This window comes from Vidua macroura, chromosome 3, assembly GCF_024509145.1.
Source record: "Vidua macroura isolate BioBank_ID:100142 chromosome 3, ASM2450914v1, whole genome shotgun sequence".
In the NCBI taxonomy this organism is placed as follows: Eukaryota; Metazoa; Chordata; class Aves; order Passeriformes; family Viduidae; genus Vidua; species Vidua macroura.
Window position 1 is genome coordinate 80,127,111 of NC_071573.1, and position 19,822 is coordinate 80,146,932.

General features: G+C 38.7%; 1 protein-coding gene across 5 annotated transcripts in view; it reads left to right on the top strand.

The window, feature by feature from the left end:
• Positions 1-18,627, top strand: part of SNX14 (sorting nexin 14) — a 45,781-nt gene extending 27,154 nt beyond the window's left edge. For all 5 annotated transcript variants that reach the window (XM_053972951.1, XM_053972952.1, XM_053972953.1 and 2 more), the window contains 13 exons: positions 2,490-2,622; positions 3,273-3,474; positions 4,428-4,511; positions 4,647-4,747; positions 5,023-5,134; positions 6,930-6,970; positions 7,136-7,255; positions 11,470-11,593; positions 12,114-12,278; positions 13,328-13,423; positions 14,771-14,862; positions 15,017-15,073; positions 18,457-18,627. In XM_053972951.1, coding sequence (XP_053828926.1) covers positions 2,490-2,622; positions 3,273-3,474; positions 4,428-4,511; positions 4,647-4,747; positions 5,023-5,134; positions 6,930-6,970; positions 7,136-7,255; positions 11,470-11,593; positions 12,114-12,278; positions 13,328-13,423; positions 14,771-14,862; positions 15,017-15,073; positions 18,457-18,495 — 1,366 coding nt within the window. In that variant the 3' untranslated portion in view covers positions 18,496-18,627. The remainder of the gene's footprint in view (positions 1-2,489; positions 2,623-3,272; positions 3,475-4,427; positions 4,512-4,646; positions 4,748-5,022; positions 5,135-6,929; positions 6,971-7,135; positions 7,256-11,469; positions 11,594-12,113; positions 12,279-13,327; positions 13,424-14,770; positions 14,863-15,016; positions 15,074-18,456) is intronic.
• Positions 18,628-19,822: the final 1,195 nt, after the last annotated feature.

Here is a 19,822-nt window from a genome sequence, read left to right on the forward strand (position 1 = left end):
TCCCTCTTATAGAGTAAACAGTAATTGTAATTTTTTTTTTTTTTTTAATGTTAGGTATGTGTTACTTTTGGAATTTTTGGGAAAAAAAAGTGTTCCAAGCTCTTGTTGTCACATCATTCCTCAGGAATGTTGGAGCCTGTAGACTCTACACAGAGGGCCCTCCTGAGAAAGCAACTATAGAATGATGGTCTAATAATGCTATTTATATGGATTAGCACTAGAGGGAGTAGGATATTTTTCCAACAAATTTTGGAGATATGTATTTGTTGACAGGTCTTAAAAAAAATTCTAGTCTCTGTTCTAAGCTGGCTACCTCCTGTCATCTTTGGTCTTTCATGTCTTGAACCTGCCCCTATCCTAGCCCCATCTTCCCTTCTACCTAGTCTCAAGGTCTTTCTTCTATTTCTGCTTAGCCAGTGAGTCTGTTAGATTTTCACTGTGATACCTTTTGTATATGTTGTTTTATTGCTCCATTTCTTCGAAATGTCAAGTCATCCTGTTGTCAGTCCATCCATCTTTGCTAACATCCACACATTTCTTTTCCATGCTCATCTAATGTGATTTGTGATCAAGGATTTTTGCTAAACCAGTCCTGTGTTTTCTCCATATATTGTGGAGAATGTCTGTGTACCCTCTCATTCACTGATGTTGTTCTGAATTTGTCTGTTTCTGTGAAGAGATCCCCATCCTAGTTTGTCACTTTATACTTCAGTGATTGCTTTTTATTCACGTGGTGTCATCTCTGGGCTCTGTGTTGGGGCTGGAAGGGTTGGTTCCTAGCTGCCAGGTTGAGTTCTGGCTGCACACAGCTCACTACAGGCACAGGTGAATGCTGCCTTCACCTGCAGCATGCTCAGTGTGGCAAAGAACTGCTTTGAGACTGGAGTCCTCCTATCAAATCACTAACCTTGTGCAAATCAATGTTTTTGCTCAAACTCTTGAGAGCTGCACTAGTTTTCAGAGGAATTATGAAAATTCTCTTCGAGGTTAAGCCAGAGGTCTGAAGTACCAGCCTTCCAGAAAAGCTAGTTTTGTCTGATTGAGGTTTGTGTTTTCTAGCCCAGTGTTGAAGCACTTGAACAAGATTCAGGTAAATCCCCTGTGTGAAACAGCTCAGTTCAGCACAGTAACATGTAGTAGAAGTTGTGCAAGAATGGAGTAAAATTGTTCAAATATGGATTTAGACTGCAAGCAGCCAAGCAACCTTGTCTTTGCATAGGAGAGATAATTAAGATAGATGGTGCCAGTATGCTTTGGACTTGATGATTAGATGAGATAGAAAAAGCAAAAGATGTGGAAAAACAGTGGGTTATTTATGCAACTTTAGTTATGCACACAGTCTGTGTAAGATTATAAACAGGAGGGTTATTAGTAACATGCATGTGCATGCTTGGAGTCAGCAGTTGATGTTGTCTGCATGGTTTTATGAATGAAGAAAATTATTTACCTGCTGATTGCTGCAGTTCTCTTTGTAATCCCTTCCAGAAGTCAGTAGTTACTTGTTTTAAAGGGAAAAGAAACAGGATTTTCTGTTGTCCAGAGTACTAGTTGTATGTCTAATAGCAGTCTATAAATTTGTTTTGAATGTTTGATTCTGAAGTTTACTGTATTGATTTTTAACTTGTCTCTCAACTGTATATAGTGAATCACTGTAAAGAACCTCAGGTTGATTCTGTATTCAACAGAAATATTTTTCTTTCCAAAATTGCTAGCATTTCTATGCAAGAAATAATCTTCAGTGTCAGGACTTGTGTAAGGGCATAAGAATAATAAAAAATCTGTTCTCTCAGTGAGGAGTTTGCTTGCTGCCCAAGTATCTTTTTTTATTCCCATACCTGGTTTGTTGGCTTTTGGATGCTTTGTCATAAGTGGCAAGACTTCAAAAACTCTTCGTCTTTCTGTCAGACTGGCTCTTCAAGCCAAGATTCCTGCCAGGATTCCTCAGTTGCATCTGTTTTCTCTCATGCTCAGTCTTGCTCCTTGCACATTCCTTTTATCTGTATCTACTGCTTAAAAACTGAGATTTATCTTGAATGATATGTGCTTGTAAAATTCCATTAAAAATGCATCTACACTTGGTAGAAGGATAAATATTTAAATACAAGTTCAAGGAAAAGGACAAAGTTAATGACCTACTTGATGTGTGTGCCTGTAGCAATACCACAGTTTCTGCTGTCAAAACAAAGTTGTTTTACCTAGCTAATTGTTTATTCTGTGTCATGAATTACTAAGATACTATTGTAAGAGCTTACTCATGGTTAAGCATATGGGAATCCTGTGTCTCTCTTAAAAAGTGTAATCAAGAAATTTTGCTGATTGATCAGAGAACAGTTATACCATAAATGAATTTTAACTAAGGGGAACTGTAAATATGTTAGATACCTGTTTATAGAGTTATTTCTCTTATCTGCAAATGGCGTGCAGTGGCCTAATGAGTAGCTGTGTAATAACGTGCCTTGTATTGTGAACTGTGGCTTCTGTAATCCTAGGACCACACAGAAGAGAGGAGAATCATTTGGAATCAGCAAAATAGGGAACAAAATAAAAGGTGTATTCAAGAGTTCTGCAATGGAAGGAGCTATGTTGCCTAACTATAACTTAAACGAAGGCGAAGATGATTTTGTGAGTAAAGCCATTAAATTTTACTTGAAATCTTTGTTGGGCTTCAATTTTTTTTTCTCCTTTGCTCATTTGAAAATGTTAAACTTCTGCTTTTTTCACTGCACAGTTTTCATGTGCTGGCTTCTGATTAAGTTGCCTTATCTTCCCTGTATTCATTCACAAGCCAAGGTCACATCCCCAGTTTCTGTGCTTCTGAGCTTATTGTTTTCGTACAGAGAAGTACCAGAACTAGCAGTGTCAGATATTTTTATAAGCAAGACTTTTTCTCCAATTCTGGGTAGTAAGGCATGTACAAGACTGCATGCATGGCTCTTCATCTGCAGCCTGCCACAAGACCTTTAGACCATAAATAACATAGTGTAGAAATTGCTGTCAAGTTGGTCTGTGGTGCAGAATTCTCTCTATAGATCAGGAGCCAATAGTCCTTTCTCATTTGTCTTGGATGTCTCCCTGAGTTCATGTTTTTCTTCTGTGCTAAACAGTCATGAATAGAGCCAGTGGTAGAATTTACTGCACGGGATATTGTTACCTGAACCACAGTGGCGGGACCAATGGAAAATTTGAAAAAGAGTAGAGGAGGGAATTGGTTTGAAGCAGAGGTAGACTGTACCAATTAAAATAGAACTGGAGATCTGTTTGAATCCTTACAGATTGAAGAAGGTGTTATGGTGATGGAAGATGATTCTCCTGAGGAGGCTGTTAGCACCCCAAATACACCCCGCAACCTTGCTGCGTGGAAAATCAGCATCCCATACGTTGATTTTTTCGATGATCCCTCCTTGGAAAGAAAAGACAGAAAGGAGAGAATTCCTGTATTCTGCATTGATGTAGAGAGAAATGATAGAAGGGCAGGTATGCAGTGTTGCAGATCAATAAAGTCTCGTTTGAAAGTGAACTCAGAATATTCTAGTTTGCCGTATTCTGTTGGCTTTTGCAAGTTGTGTTTTGTATATGTGTTCTTCTGATTTCAAAATAATAGCTTGAAAGTTCTGAGGAAATGAGTTTGAGAGATAAATGATCACATTTAGCATTTGCTAGTGGAGAACTGACTCCTCAGCATCAATCAGTTCTATTTAGACTTCATACCAAAGTTTGAAATGTTCTCGTTCCAAAAATACTTATCTTAAAATTCATATTAATAAACACCTGTCATATTTTTTTTCACCCACTCTGAACTTTGGAATAATGAACAACAAGTAATTTTTTATATAACCTTAAAATTAGTTCTTAGGAAATGAAAATGTATTGCTTACTAGGAACCATCGTGGCATGCAGTTAGTTTAGCAGTTTCTGGATAGCAATACATCCATGTGGAGTGGGGGGAAATAGCATCATCCTAAGGCTGCTGGGATTTGTCTTAGTGAGACTAATACTTCCACAAAGAGCAGAAAGTATTTAAGAGGCATTTAGTGATACCTTTAGTGATAGGATTAACAATCATCAGCATTCAAGTTGGTGGTGCAAAGGGCTGTATTTAACAAGTACTATTTCTGTAAATCATTTGGTTCAATGTTGGAAAATAGATCTAATATAGTCAGCCATCATAAATGTGGAAGTTATGCAGGACTCCATTGTTTAGATTGTAGTGATCCCATAAATGATAATTTCCTTGCTAGTACCATATCTATCTACCAGTTATGCATTTTACTGTAACATTAAAAGTACCTTGAGGTTTATGTTATTACAACAGGGGGCTAATGCCATTGCGGTTTTTCTTATGATAATCAGCATATGTTTGCTGTTGCTAATTTGTCTCCCAGGTGCCATAAAACCTGGTTTATTTGTAACTTTTTTTTTTTATCCAGTTGGACATGAACCTGAACACTGGTCTGTCTACAGGAGGTATCTGGAATTCTACGTGCTTGAATCAAAACTTACGGAATTTCATGGTACGTTCTCTGTCATTTGGAAAGCCATTTTCCCCTGCTGTGATTATCATTCATTACTTACATTAAATTTAAAATAATAAAATCAGTGTTTGCTGCACTACAAGAATAATTTAAACTCCTTGATGTCTTTACTAGGTACATTTCCTGATGCTCAGCTTCCCTCAAAGAGAATCATTGGCCCCAAGAACTATGAGTTCTTAAAATCCAAGAGAGAGGAGTTTCAGGAATATCTGCAGGTATCAAACAAACATTTGGAGCAAAGAATGTTCTAAAACTACTAAAAGAATATCTGGGTTTTTTTGTTAGTTTGTTTCCAAGTAACTTTATAATTAGAGAAAGGATTCAAGTGGGCAATGTTAAAGTTTCACATGACTGAAAACAGAAATCTCGTGCAAATGACGATATCTGTGGCAGTATAATACTCTTTGAATATCTTTTTGCTATGCAGAAACAGATTTTTAAAAGTTAGTTTTAAAGTACTTATACCTCCTTTGTTCCTTCTGTTTCAAAGAAACTTCTGCAACATCCAGAACTAAGTAACAGCCAGCTTTTAGCTGACTTCCTATCCCCTAATGGAGGAGAGACTCAGTTTCTTGATAAAATGTTGCCTGATGTGAATCTTGGTATGTAATATGCTACTTGTTTATGCTGACAAATAGGAATGCTGTGGATGCTGTGATTGAATTCTTTGATGCTGTGATTGACTGTAGTAATGAATAGATAACTCTGGTGGATGTAGGAAATAAGAACTCTGCTCCTTCACAGCCCCTAAAATTATAGCTCAGCAAGGGAGGTATGCTCATACTTCTTCCTTGAAGAAGAAAGACATTTTGAAGTTTTGGGAAAAAATTGCTTAAGTGGCTTTTGAGTTTTTGTGTCAGCAAGCAAGATAAGGTTTCTGCTAATAAATTGCATAGTTGGAGAAAATTTACTGTATTGTCACAAGTCAAATTGGTCATGTGTCTGTCATTGCGTGCAGATGAGATGGCATGAACACTTATAAAACTACTGTTGGATTTTAATTGATTAAACTCCTCTTACTTTATTCTGAAAACTCCAATATTTGATATTTCTAGTATTAGCTGGTGTTAAGATCTTTTTTAACATGAGCTACTTAATAGAATCTCTGTGTGTGATACAGGCAGGTCAAATGGAAATTGAGAAGTTCTAATGTCTAATGACAGTAGTTCTTAATAAATCAAACAAGTTGACTGTAGTGTGACTTGGCTGCAGTGTAGCTGTCTCAGAATAGTGGGCCTGAGCTGGTCAGGTCAACCTCATGGCCATTCTGTCTCTATGTCTTGTGCCCCTTGTGGCTGTGGTCCCAGAGAGCCGTGTCCAAGCTGCGCCGCTACATTTCTGCACGGTGTGGTCCTGCTAGGGCAGCCCTTCTCTTGGTCTGCTTCGTGAGTTGTTGAGTGACAGTGAGTTGTTGAGGCTGTTCTCAGCCTCCAGTCAAAAGGTTTTGGTTTTGTTTCGGGTCTTCCTTCTAGAGTGAACCATGCATCCTTTTCAAAGCTTATAATTATGGTGTTTACTGTAATGCATTTCCTGTCTGAGACCGTGCTTCACTTCCATAAAGAGCATTATAACGAGTCTTGGCATTTTGTGAGGATGAGAGCTTTTATTATTTCCATTTGATCACTGTACATACTTTTCGGTGTAAATTCCATATTTAATGACATGTAGATAAGAAAAATATTACAGTAACTGTAGTGCTTAAAATAAAACTAGTCTTAGACACTTCTCATTTTTCAGCATTCAAAGTTACTGTGCCATATCCTGATAGCCTTATCAGGACACAAGAGCTGATCTTTAAAGCCATGGCTGTAACCTGTCCAATCTAGAAAATTCTACTCACCAGGGTTTTTGAGGCTGGTTCCCCACAAAATCTCTCCATATTTGCTGATTTTTCCACAGAAAGAGGAGAATCTGAGTTATCTTGATTTCTTCTGTGATAAGTGTTTATGATTCTGTGAGTAACTTAAATACTCAAAAAGGCAAAAAGGAATTTTGCCTGTACTGGTGTCGTAGTAGTACTAGCAGTTGCTACAGTGTTAGAGCTATTTATGGTTAAACTCTAGAAGAGTTAAGAGGTAGTACTTTACTCCTGTAGTACTTTATTGTGGTGTTTTGTTTTTTTTAAGTATTCAGATTAATAATCGGTATATTTCTAAGTATCTTTCCTTGAAGAGTAGCAATCACTAGGTTACAAGCTGGTTATGTGCAAGACTGTTTTCATAGGGTTTTGTGCCAAATCAAAAAACAAAACAAGCAGATTTTAAAAAATTATTGTATTTTTTAATAACTACTAGACAATGAGTACATAAAATCTAGCAGAGCAAAATGTCTTTAAAATCAGACAGAGATAACAGAAGGTGTTTGTTTGTTTGTTTCTTTCTTTCTTTCTAATTGTAGGTAAAATCATAAAATCCGTTCCAGGAAAGCTGATGAAAGAGGTGAGTCTTTCAGGTTGCCAATATCTTAACTTCATTAGCTAATTTTGTGAGATTACTGAGTTACAGACTAATCAAAACTTTGCTTGAAAATTCTTGGTTTTTTGTTGTTTTTGTTTTCACTTCCTATAATTATGCAAGTGACAGGTCACTCATATCTTTTTTCAGAAAGGTCAGCATTTGGAGCCATTCATCATGAATTTTATTAACTCCTGTGAATCTCCCAAGCCTAAACCAAGCAGGCCTGAACTTACCATTCTGAGTCCCACTTCTGAAAATAACAAGAAGGTACAGTAAGTCACGTTCCTTTCCCATTTTACAGAAGTGGGGAAAATCATACATTTTCTCTCCTACTAGGGAGCTGTCTTAGAACTCATTAACTAAAATTATTTCAGATTAAGCCAAGCTGGAAAATGCTGTCTAGGAATGCAGACACTGAGGGTGTTCAGTCCAAAGGCCAGACCAAAGGCAGAGTGGAGTAACACACTTTCCTACTCCCCAGATATGTGTGGCACAGACTTGAGCTGTTGAGTTCTGCACTTTCACTTCTGTTGTGAGACATGACATCTTTGTGCAGATGTGTAGCCTTCCAGTTCCTGAGGGGAGCCTACAAGAAGGATGGAGTGAGACTTTAAGAGCATTTAGTGACAGGACAAGGGGAAATGGAACTGAGAGTAGGTTTAGAGTAGATATTAGGAAAAAATGTGTAACTGTGAGGGTGGTGAGGTGCTGGAACAGGTTGCTCATAGAGATTGTGGATTCCTAATTCCTGGAGGTATTTAGTGCCAGATTGGATGGAGCTCTGGGTAGTGGAATTTGTCCCTGCCCATGGCAGAGGGTTGGACTAGATGATTTTGAGGTCCCTTCCAAGCCAGTCCATTCTGTGATTCTGTGTGTGCAGTGCTGTGCAGCAGCAAGGCACCTCACTTCTGGTGAAGGAGGTGAATGCCAAACATCTGTACCAGGACGGTGTGAGCTGTCTGTGTGGGGATCTGGCAGGCAGCCAGAGATGAAAGTGAAAGGTTAGTGCTTCCTGAGTGCCCATTTGTGAGAAGAGCATGTTATCTCAGAGCAGGAGAGTTCTTCAATTTTTTGGTAAATGGTAGTCGCTTTCCACCTTATGCTTGTATTGCCACTGTGTTCTCATGTGTGTTTTCTGACACAGATCTGTTTATTTCAGTTTCAGCATGTTGGACTGTGCTGAGATTACAATGCATGGTCCCTGGTGCTGCCATGAGTGGGGTACCTGCAGGCTCCCTCTTCCTCAGCAGGCTGAATAAGAAATGCCTGAAGGTCTGTCTGGGCAGGCCCAGTCAGAAATGTGCCTAATGTGACAGATCTTCTGCATGCTCCTTCCTTTTGAGTGCTCCTGGGCCATGTGTATGTTTGTGTGTTCTAAATATTGGTGGAAAGACTTCTATTTAAACATGCACAATGGAAGTGGGTAGTCAACCCCAATATAACCTGGAGCAATTTGATTTCATTCTGTATCAGCTCCACTAGAATAAGAGTTACCAACTTGCCTGGTTAAAAAAAAAAAACATGCACAAAAAACTCTGCTTCCTCCTCCTAGGGGCACTAGCAGGATTTCTGGCCATGTTTCTGTTCTGAAACAGCTGTAAGCAGCTTGATCATCTTCTGAACATACTTTTGTCAGACTTGCTATAATAGGTCAGGACTTCTCAGCTGATGCAGACTTTGCAAAATATGCCAATAAAGGCGTTGTTCTGCTGGCTTGTGATGGCCTGCCAACAGCAATAAAAGCTGTTTTTGGAACCCCAGCAGTATAATAAATGTGTTTGAGTAGCTGCTTGGAGGAAGATGTGGTCACTTACACTGACTCATATGATTCAGACACTGCATAAAATCTTTCTTCTTATTATTTTGGCATAATCCTCTGTATTTTCTAAATGAGCAGGAAGAACAGGAGAGATGTTTATGCCTCTGGCTGTAGATATTGTTCATAGTCATGGTATTGGTTTTGTACAGTTCACACCTGTGCTGGAATGTATGGGTGTATGTTTGCATATGCACTCACCATTAAGTAACCTTAATTTTTTTCTGTGAGGCACTTTATATGAGCATTCATGCTTCCTTTGCTTATTTCTCCCAATAAGGCATGGTAGCATATTGTACAAGGGATTACTTTAGTCTTTTTCTTAATACAGGCCTTTTATCTTTCACTGACTTCCAAGAGCTTGGCTCCCATTATTAATCAATACTAATTCATGGAATTTCTTCATTGTAACCCTTTTAAGGATATTTCATTGTTATAATCATTATTATTGTTTAATCTTAAGGACACAAATAATGAATGATAGCATTGAGGTTTGTGGTGTTAGTCTCAAATATGAACATGCACAGGAACATCAAAAGCATCATCTTGTGCTTTTCTGAATTGTGAGTATAATCTCAACTTCTGTGCTAGATAACCAGTTGTGTGTTTTTTACTTGAATTTCTTCCGAGCCAAGATACTGAAAAGTGTAAAACATGGAAATAGAGGTCTAATGGCACTTTGTATTATGGTTGCTGCAGTGCATTGTATATTGCATTCTGAAATGCTTCCAAAGTGTGCCTCTGATCAAAGAACCATTACTGTTCAAGGTGCAGCACAGATCAGTGTATGGAGGTGCAGTCAGCATTCAGAAGATGCTGCTTTTGTTTTGGAGTAAAAGAGGAAATAGCACTTGAAAGTCCCTTTGCCCTAAGCTGGCCTACATGTTTGATTTTTTTATAGGTTACCTACCAGATTGCTGTTAATGATTTAGTTTGGCCTCCAGACACTGAACCTGTGCCTACATTGCACAATGAGCTGCTTTGAGTTGGCTCAGTATTTATCACCTTTGCCAGGTCGTGAGGTGTATCTAAAAAATAAAGGAGGCTCTTGTTTAAGTTACAATAATACAGCTAAGGTTTTTCTGCTGTTCTGGTTTCAGTATTAAGCAGGATGTAGGCTTCAGTTTATACTGGAGTTCTTTAAGCAACTTACCAGGGATGCTTCCATAAAGTAGGTGTGAATAATTACGTGTTCTTTTTAGGTTTGTTACGTTCCTGGATACCAGTCATCCACGAGTGCATTAACCTTCTGTGGTTATTTATATGATAAATAACTGTGTAATTTATATGATAAGTTGGTGTTCTTTAATTTGAGTGAACCTTGAGAAGGTAATACCAGTTACTCAGCACTTAACAAGAGAGGACCTGAAGGAGTACAGGTCAAAAACCTGACTCTTGCCAGATGGCCTGATGTAACTTTTCCTAAGAGTGCAAAGCATTCTGTTTAAGAGACTTGTGTGATGTTGTGATTTGCATGTTCTTGGCTTTCTTTATTTTGGGGAGAATTGCAGTACAGAAAGTGAACCATATATAAGCAAATGACTTCCTGTTTCTTGGAACTAATGTTATTTTGGGAGTGGTAAAAAAACCTTCTTTGACTGGCAATCACCTCAGCCTAGGCAATTCTGTGATTATGTTGCATTTGCTTCTAGTTCCAGGATTTTTTTTAGAACCCTGGCATAAACTTTTGAACTTTCTTTTCATAATACAGAGTATCTTGTATAAATCCTATTTTACATCTAAATTAACTATTTTGGGGGTAAGTTAATTTAAAATAAACTGTTAGTAGGGATTGCTAGATATTAAACATGGAAAGCATCAGGATTTAGAGACTTTTCCCTTTCCCTCTCTTAGGATTCACAGACTTGGGGGCAGGGGAGGCAAGGAGTGCTGCCTAGGTGGTTTGGGACCCCTTTTGGTGTGCAGGGAAGAGCCTTTTGAAGTTTTGCAAGAATTAGAGTATCTTTTCAGAAGGAACCAAAGGCAAGGAAATAAAGGGATCAGGGAGGAAGGTGATGACATAGGAGAATGGAAGGCTAAAGGAACATAATGGAGAAATGAGGTAAATGGAAAGAAACCCAAATATTACTTCATGATGATTTTACTATAAATAATTAAACTGGCAGGGGGAAAAGGTATTTCTCTATGTAAAAAACTTGTATATTTTGTCTAGAAACCATTGTATTTATTTCAACATGGAAACCAACAGGAGCTTTTAGGAATACTTGAATGTTGTAGACTTTCCTTGTGATTTAAGGCAGACAAGCTCTGTATCCTCTTAGCCCCTCATTTTCAGAACAGGGTGCATCAAGGAAATCAGAGCCTGTGATAAATGTCTAGATGCATACAATCATGTAATGGTTTAGGTTGGAAGAAGGTAGTGGCAGCAGAAAGGCTCATGAATTAATGTCTCAGTGCTGATTTGTTGTGAACCCAGGTATTTTGGTTGTTGTGTATCTTGGCAACATGTGATGTGCTCTTTATCGGAAAGTGAAGGATTTGAAAAAACAAAACCAGAAACAATTAAACAAATCAATGCCCCTGGTCAGTTCTTTGAAAGCTCTGGAAAGAAGCTGCTTTTATAAAAAGAAACCAATCCAAAGAACTGGTGGCTATCCTTTTGCCTTTGAATGCAGTGGTTTCAGTCTTATGTTTCTGTTTTTAGCTTTTTAATGATTTATTCAAGAATAATGCAAACCGGTCTGAGAACACAGAAAGACGACAAAATCAGAACTACTTCCTGGAAATGATGACTGTAGAAGGAGTCTATGACTACTTAATGTATGTTGGTAAGAAGTGATTTCTCTTAATTATTCATATACTTCATGACAAATATGAAGTTCACAGTCTCTGGTAAGAAACAAAATCCTATTGTAGCAGTCATATATAACTCAACACTTTCAAGCTAATATACAACTTAGTAATGTGGTTATTCCTTAGAAGACTTTATTGTGGTGCTAAAATGTCATTTATCATTCATCATTGCTTAGTTGCTTTGTTATGTCTTCATCTTTCTGCATCTCAGTAGTATGCATTTACGAGAGTAGGTCCCATCCCTTTTCTCAGGGCTGCTGATAGTCTCTGGGAATTGTAATTGTTAAATTAATATAAATAGCTAAAGGAAGTATTTGATAAGCACTGTGGAGAATACTGATATTTTCAGTGCTGCACTAACAAAACTGAAATATTCTTTTCTTGCTTCCAATCTTTTTTTTTTTTCTTTTCTTTTGAATAAATGATTCCTTTATTATGACTAGTAGGAGACCCTGATATATTTTGCTACTCATAGATGTTGCTGTGACTTTGCAGGTAGGGTAGTTTTCCGCATTCCTGACTGGCTGCATCATCTCTTGATGGGAGGAAGAATTCTCTTCAAAAACACATTGGAACTGTACACAGACTATTACTTGCATAACAAGTTAGAACAGCTGTTTGAGGAGCACCGGTTGGTTTCTCTGATAACACTGCTGAGAGGTCAGTGATAGTTACATCTTTGATGAAAAAATGCTGCTTTAGTTTGGTGTTTGAAATCCCTTCAGTGAAGTTTCCAAGTGCTAAACTTTGCAATGCTGACTAACACCGGTGGAGTATCAAAAATCAAGTGGGCCTGGACTAACTTCAAAGCTTGTTTTGGAAAGATGTTGAGCCACCTATGTTGTCTGTCAGTGATGATTACAGAAAAAAAAAATATTATGAATAGTAATTTGCTTGGGTGTGCAAAGAACAAGAAAAATAGAATAAAATGGTTTACTGTATCAACACAAATGTTTCATTAAGTTGTCAAGTTACTTCACTTGTGTACTACGTCAGTCTTTTATTGTTAATTTTTTGGTTCCCTTTGTTGTGGTTGACACTTGAGGGGGCTTGAGTATTCCTGACCTTCAAATAAGGGAAGAGCGACTAAAAAAAATGTTTAATTACCTCACAACTGTAGAGTATTACGTGACTGCAGTCTGATCCAAACAATGCATCTGGCCAAAACTCTGGAGTCAAGACAGCTCTGTCCTTATCAAACCAAAAATGAAGCTTGTGAAAGGCAGAAAAGGAGTGCAGTATGACTTTCAGAGCCTAAAACCAAAACTGAGCACCTATTATTTCAGATGAATAGCAGTACTTGCTTTCTCCTTCATAGGTAGATTTGAAGTTTTTGACAGTTCCAGACCGTGTTTTAGCACAAAGCGTAAATACTGCTTATAGTTTTGAAAGCATAAGGGAAATTGAGATTAAGGAGATCATAACTAACCTAAAACGGAATTGATCCAAACTTTAAAGAGAATTTGTTGAACTTTGAAAAGAATGGAAACAAATAATGAAAAGATGATTGTCCTTCAAACAGGAGGGGTATTCTGGATTTGATCAGGCGAATGTAAGCAAAAAGTATTATCTGACAGATTAGAATTCCCTTGTAATCAACAAAATACAGAGAAGAAGTTCAGTTTTGAATACACAATCCAAAACATATTTCTTTATCAGTGATGTGTAGCTGCCTAAAGATATATTTTTTCAATGTGTCTTCACTGCAGATGCCGTGTTCTGTGAGAACACCGAGCCTCGCTCTCTCCAGGACAAACAGAAACGAGCAAAGCAGACTTTTGAAGAAATGATGAGATACATTCCAGGTTCTGTATTCCATGACTGCCTGTATGAGTGTGGTTGATTGTTCAAGCACATATTTAACCCAGATACAGTCACACTGTCTTTCCAAATCAAATAATACTTGGGCTGCTGAGATTTACTGGAATACCAGGTGTAAAAACGCAACAGTTCAGTTTTGTCATTTAAGTGTTGCTGACTAAGCTTGTAGCATAGTGATTAATAAAGACATGGTGAGGGAAATCAAGAGCTTTACACATGTACATAGTACCAAAATTTTTCATCTTTTGAATGTTCCTATGGTTTGTATTTTATCCAGATGAAAACTGTGTTAAAAAAAGGCATATCATTAAGCTAGAAGGTACATCTGAGTTATCCTTGCACTGTATAAACTAGGAAAGAGGGGCCCATTTAATTGAAAGTAAGTTTTTAAAATCCACTTGTGGTTTATTAAACAGTGCATTAGAACAAAACACTGATATTACAAAAAGTATAGTAATTATTTGGGTGTGGAGCCCTGAAGGAAAGGAAGGAGAAAAGGATGAATGTGAGTTTGTGGGTCTTAAGTTGGGCAACTCTTTGGGGGCTCCCCTGGTAGGGGAGACCCTCTTGGAGCAGTTTTGTGTTAGGAATGAGAGATGCATTGGACTTTTTTGGTCTTTAACTTTTGTTTATTGTTATCTTATCAAAACTTCAGCACATTGTCTGTACCAGACTCTGTGTGCAAGAAAAACAGCACAAAAATGGTTAACAATCTCTTGTTATAAGGCCTTTTAAGTCTAATTAAAAATTAAGCTACTCAATTAAGAAGTGACACTTAAATTATTTTCCTTTCTAACCTAATAACTGACCTTTAAAGACCTGTAATGTGGATTTTTTACTCAATTACAAGCTATTACTTAAGAAGAAGAAGGAAGAAGAAGGAAGTAACATGAACTCGAGACAGCACCTTATGTCCTCTATCTTGAACCCATCTATAACATACTAAAAATCCTAAAACCTAAATTTCTTACCCATGTGACATACTACACTACTTTCTACAGTCTCTACAATCTGTTTCACACTTTTGTGGTTTCTAGTTTACCTTGTGGCTTTGGAAGTTTTCTCTGTGAATGAGGGTCAAAGTCAGTGCTCCTGTGGGGGTCAGGACACTCTAGAGCAGATAGAGAAATATTCCCAGTGCTCTGGGTTTCCAACGATGAACCCAAAAGTGTGAGGTTTTTTTTCCATTTACCATTTGAGACAGAAAAACATTGAACTCTAGTTTAAACAGTTTTTTTCTTGTTAATTAATTGAGTTTTATACCTGCATCATAAAGCTGCTTTGCAGTACTTCCTCATGACTTGTGTATTTGTTTTTGGAATTTGGTCTAGATTTAATAGGCAAGTGCATTGGGGAAGAGGCTAAATATGAAGGCATCAGGCTTCTGTTTGATGGACTGCAGCAGCCAGTGCTCAACAAGCAGGTAACTCACTACGTGTGACAAACTTGCCTTCTGGCACAGGATTTCCTAAAGTGAATGTTTGATATAGCAGAGGAGTGGGCTCTTACTCAGAATTAAGAATAAAAAGCAGTAGTTTTGCCTTGGGGTGTCATTAATTTTCTGTATTTTCTTTTAGTTAACGTACGTTCTACTGGACATTGGGATTCAAGAACTCTTTCCAGAGCTGAGTAAGGTATGTGCTAACTCCATTTGAGAACTGCAGAATTCTTCAACCTGCTGCTGAAATTGGCCACTGGTGCATTTTTGCTGTTGTTCTCTATTACAAATATTAATTCTAAATTTTGGGGAAAATATGTGTTTTCCAATATGTTGAAATAATTGAAATCTGGACTACTTACTTTTTGGCTAATTAGCTCTTTCCAAATCAGCTTGAGCCCATTTGTTTAGCACGCAGCAAGTCTGAGTTGCCTTTCAGGAGACTTGGGCAGCTCAACCAGCAGTCAGGATCTCTGTGCCTTTCTCTTTGATTGATTTGTCCCCACTCTATTTTATGCATTTTCCAACTTAAGAAGGGAATTCTGCATGCAAAGCTGCAGCATTTTTCTTGAGAATATCTGGCAGGAGGATTTCTTACCTCTACTTTGGTCCTGCAGTGTTAACTTTAGCTATCCAGATAAAGGAGGAAGAATTTGCACAAGAGAAATGGCTATATAAATGCATATCATAAGGTTTGGGATCTGTCTGACATTTGTTCTTGTGTATATCAAACCTTGACAGATTTTTACATAGCAATTTTACAGTTTGGTCTTCATGGCAAGCAGAAAATACCTGCTAGTTAGCTAGTAAAAAACAAAACCCCAAAACAAATTTTAAAAACCCCCTCACTAACAACAAATGTTCATTGCATGAGCCCTGTGCCTGACAACTGCAGAGTGCCAGCAGGGATTTGTTTTGCATGACAAACAGAAACAAATACAAGATATTGGCACAAGCCAGAATACTTGCATTGTTTTCAGTGAAATGAGGCTGGCTCAGCAAGTCTGACCTGCTTTGTGCTTCAGCTCTGTAGCTGCCCTCCTCAAGCCAATGCTCAGGCAGCTGACCAAGGGAACAAGGAAGTAGCCTGGGAACCTGAGTGCAGAAAAGAAGACCTGACTTAGCCCTGCTGTTCTACTCAGCTGAACTGGTTTTGTGTCTCAGCAGCTAATTATATGTGGTTATTGTAACATTGGTCTTTCTTCAGTTGATTATGGAAAAAATGAGTGTCATTTAAATAGTCTTTAAAGCACCAGTCAGGCCCAGAGGGTGGTGATCAGTGGAATGAAGTCTGGTTGGAGGCAGGCCAGTAACGACAGAGTTATCCCAGGGGTCAGTTGTGGCTCCAGTCCTGTTTAACATCTTCATTAATGATCGGGGTGATGGGACAAGAGTGCAAAGCCTGATGATGACACAAAACTGGGAGGAGTGGCTGATACACCAGAGGGCCATGCTACCTTCCAAAGGGACTTAAACAAGCTGGAGAAATAGATTGGCAGGAACCTCATGAATGTTAAGAAAGGGAAGTGCAAAGTCCTGTTCCTGGGGAAGAACAGCCCCAGGTGCTAGGATGGGCTGGGGGCCAGCAAGCTGGAAAGACACAAAGTTGAACAAAGGGCTGATGGTATCCCAGGCTGCAGTAGGAGCAGTGCTGCCAGCAGGTCGAGGGAGCTGATGCTGCCCCTCTGCTCAGCAGTGGTGAGGCCACACCTGCAGTGCTGTGTCTAGGTCTGGGCTTCCCAGTACAAGATTGGCATGGATATACTGGAATGAATCTGGTGGAGAGCCACGAGGATGATGAAGGAACTGGAGCATATTTCCTGTGAGGAGAGGCTAGAGAGCAGGGACTGTTGAGCCTGGAGAAGAGAAAGCTCAGAGGATCTTACTGATGTCTGTAAATACTGAGGGGATGGTACAAAGAAGACAGAACCAGTGGTGCCCACTAACAGGACCAGTGGCAACAGACACAAACTGAAACACCAGAGGTTCCCTCTGAACATCTAGAAACACTTCTTCACTGTGAGGGTGACCAAGCACTGTCATAGGTGGCCCAGGGATGCTGTGGGATGCTCATCCTTGGAGGTATTTAAAAGCTGTCTGGACATGGTCCTGTGCATCTCTAGGAGGCCCTGCTTGAGGTCTAGACCAGGTGACCTCCAGAGGTACCTTCCAACCCCAGCCATGCTGTGGTTTCACAGCTGTGTATATTTAATGGAGAAAAATATTTTTCCTTCAAAAACAAATCAAGAGAAAGATTATTCAAAGTAAATCAAGATCATGTTTTCTACTTCTTTATCTATTTTTTCCTGAGTAATCATGGCACTGCCCAGCTGCTCTGCAGTGTTTCATAACCACCTGCTGAGGAGGGATGCCACCTTTTCTCCTGGTGAAATGGCAGAGGTGAGGGGTGGGCTCCCCCTGTCCTCTGTGACTGAAGCTGATGGGGACAGAGCAAGGGAATCTCTGGCCCTGAATTCAGTAGCAGAAGGGAAGAAAAATACTTCAGCTGGGAACTTGAGCTATTTACAGAGAGCAATACAGACCAAAGTGCTGTCTGTGATGTTTGGCAGTGGAACCTGGTTGACAGTGTACCAGGACTGAGAGGGGAAATGCAAAATGGAGAGGGTGTGGGTGGAGGGGTGGCAGTGGTTTTCATCCAGAGCCCTAAAAACATTTTCCCAAAATCACTGCAAACAGTTGTCACTGTGAAGCCACTTGAAAAGAGAATTGTTTCTTCCTAACAACTGCAGTGGGCAAATTTAAAAGTAATGACTGGTTCTTACTGAGCTATCCATGCAGTATGTATTGGGGGAACCAATCCAATGCCTGTGCTCTCTGTTCAGCGTTGACTGGTCCTTTTTGAGTTGCTTCATACCAAAGTGTTTTTGCAGTTACAGTGAAGAAAGGAAAAACAATTCATGCCCAGTCAACTTCTAAAGGGGAAACTGAGCATTGCAGATGTTTTGTTTTGAGGACTGCTCCTTTGGAAGGGAAAACAGTGGTGGGAGAAATGGGAAGATTTTCCTTAGTGGGGATGTCAGTCTGCTTCCCACCACTGAGATTGGTATCTTGAAGGTATTTCCTGCCGCACGTACCAGTGCGGATACGCGCTGGGTCACTCGATGTGTGCTGGGTTTGATGGCAGCTTGTGTAAGTCAGCAAGCTCCAAGAGCTGAAAATCTCCTCTGAGACAGTGTACAGCCAGGCCCTTGGGAGTCTGTCAGACAGGATACAGGGAAAAGGGAGAGCTGAAAGGGAAAAAGCATTCTGGGCAGAGTAAGGAAAGAAATCCAATTGAAAAAATATCTCTCCAGTACTATTTCCAGAGCAGAAAATTGCTGTGTTAGGAAAACTGTATTTAGCAGTTAGTAATGGGGGAGGTGAGAACTTCTACAGAAAGAAGAGAACACCTATTTTAAGAAATCATATTAAAACCCAGTAGCCTTCCATTCTCTTAACTCTGGTTTCAAGTGGATGTTTTCAGATACCATTAATCTTTGCAGCTCAGTTCAGTAATTTCTATGTAAATACACATTTTCAAACTTAGTAAGTAAATTTTCTCCCTTTGCTCTTTAACAGGGTCCAAAGGAAGCAAGCTCTGTGTCAAGTTGGATGTGAGTGGACACCCAGTAGGATCTGCTGTGCACTGTTGTGATGGACATTTTAACATTGCCTTGTATATTTTGTTGTAAATAACATAAAATTTAAGTTCAAAAAATACCTTTATGCAATAAAGACATTAAAATTTAATACCAATTGCAAGTAAATAAAATATTTCTACTTTTAATTTAAAATTTGTTTTAGCTATTACCAGTAAAGGTCTACTTAATTTCACCAAAGTCTCTCAGTGAATGAAATTACAGGATAACATCAAAACAGACAGCTGGGCAATCAGCCAACTTATGCTTTGCTAAAAAAGCAATTACTGGATGTCTTCCTGAAAGTATATGTAGAAAAATTGTTTGGAAGAAGTTACAGAATTCTCCCATTAAGTTAAAGTGTCTTAACAAATCTTTTTTTTTTTTCCCCCAAACAAAAGCGTATGATTGAATCTATTACATACAAATAATTAATCTCAGAACTGTCTTTAGCCTTCATCTTTCTGTGAGCATGGAAAATCACATTTGTAATTCAGTCTTTTTAACACTCGACCTTCAAATCTAAAGGTCTCTTAAAATAATAATGGATGTGAAAAGAAATTTTTCTGCAGTTTCTTATCTGGCTTTGTGGGTTTTTTCTGACATCCCCTTTACAGGCTTAGAAAAGAGGATGTGAGTTTTGTTCACAGCATTTTATAAAAATTCATTCATATAAAAATGTGTGGAAGCTTTTTCTAAGTCTTAATTTGTTGGCCCAGCCTTTATAAAAGACATTTTGAAAAGGACTTTTATATGTGGGTTTATAACGAGTTTTACTCACAGAACAATACAGAGATGCTTTAATAGGCATGCCTTAATTTTTCTTTTCAAACACACGTTTTCTCCTTTTTTACAAACACACCAATCTAATGCAGCATTGCTGTTCTTTGTCAGTATAATTTGTCTGTATTACTGTTGCAGACCTTTCCCTTCTGTTTGTCAAAGGAAGGTTAAAGTGTTATTTCTCTCCTTTCTGGCCCTGCCAAAGCAGTTGTTGCAACTCTCAGAATCAGTGTGCAGGCACAGCTCTGTCTGTCAGTGCCCTCTCTGTTACTGGTTTGATGTTGTTGAGGGAAAACCATTCTGTAAATTAACAACTTAGGGAGTAGAAGTGACAAATCATCAATGCCAGGACATAACTCGCAGTGTGACAAGGTCAGTTGTCATTTGTCTCCCTGTTCTACATCCCTTACCTAATACAGCTGTGTAGTCCAGAGCCTTTCAGGAGCAGCCCTTGAATGGATGTGGAAATGAATGGGGTCTTTAAATTTCAGAATCCTGAATGTTTATCTTAATGCACCTTCTCC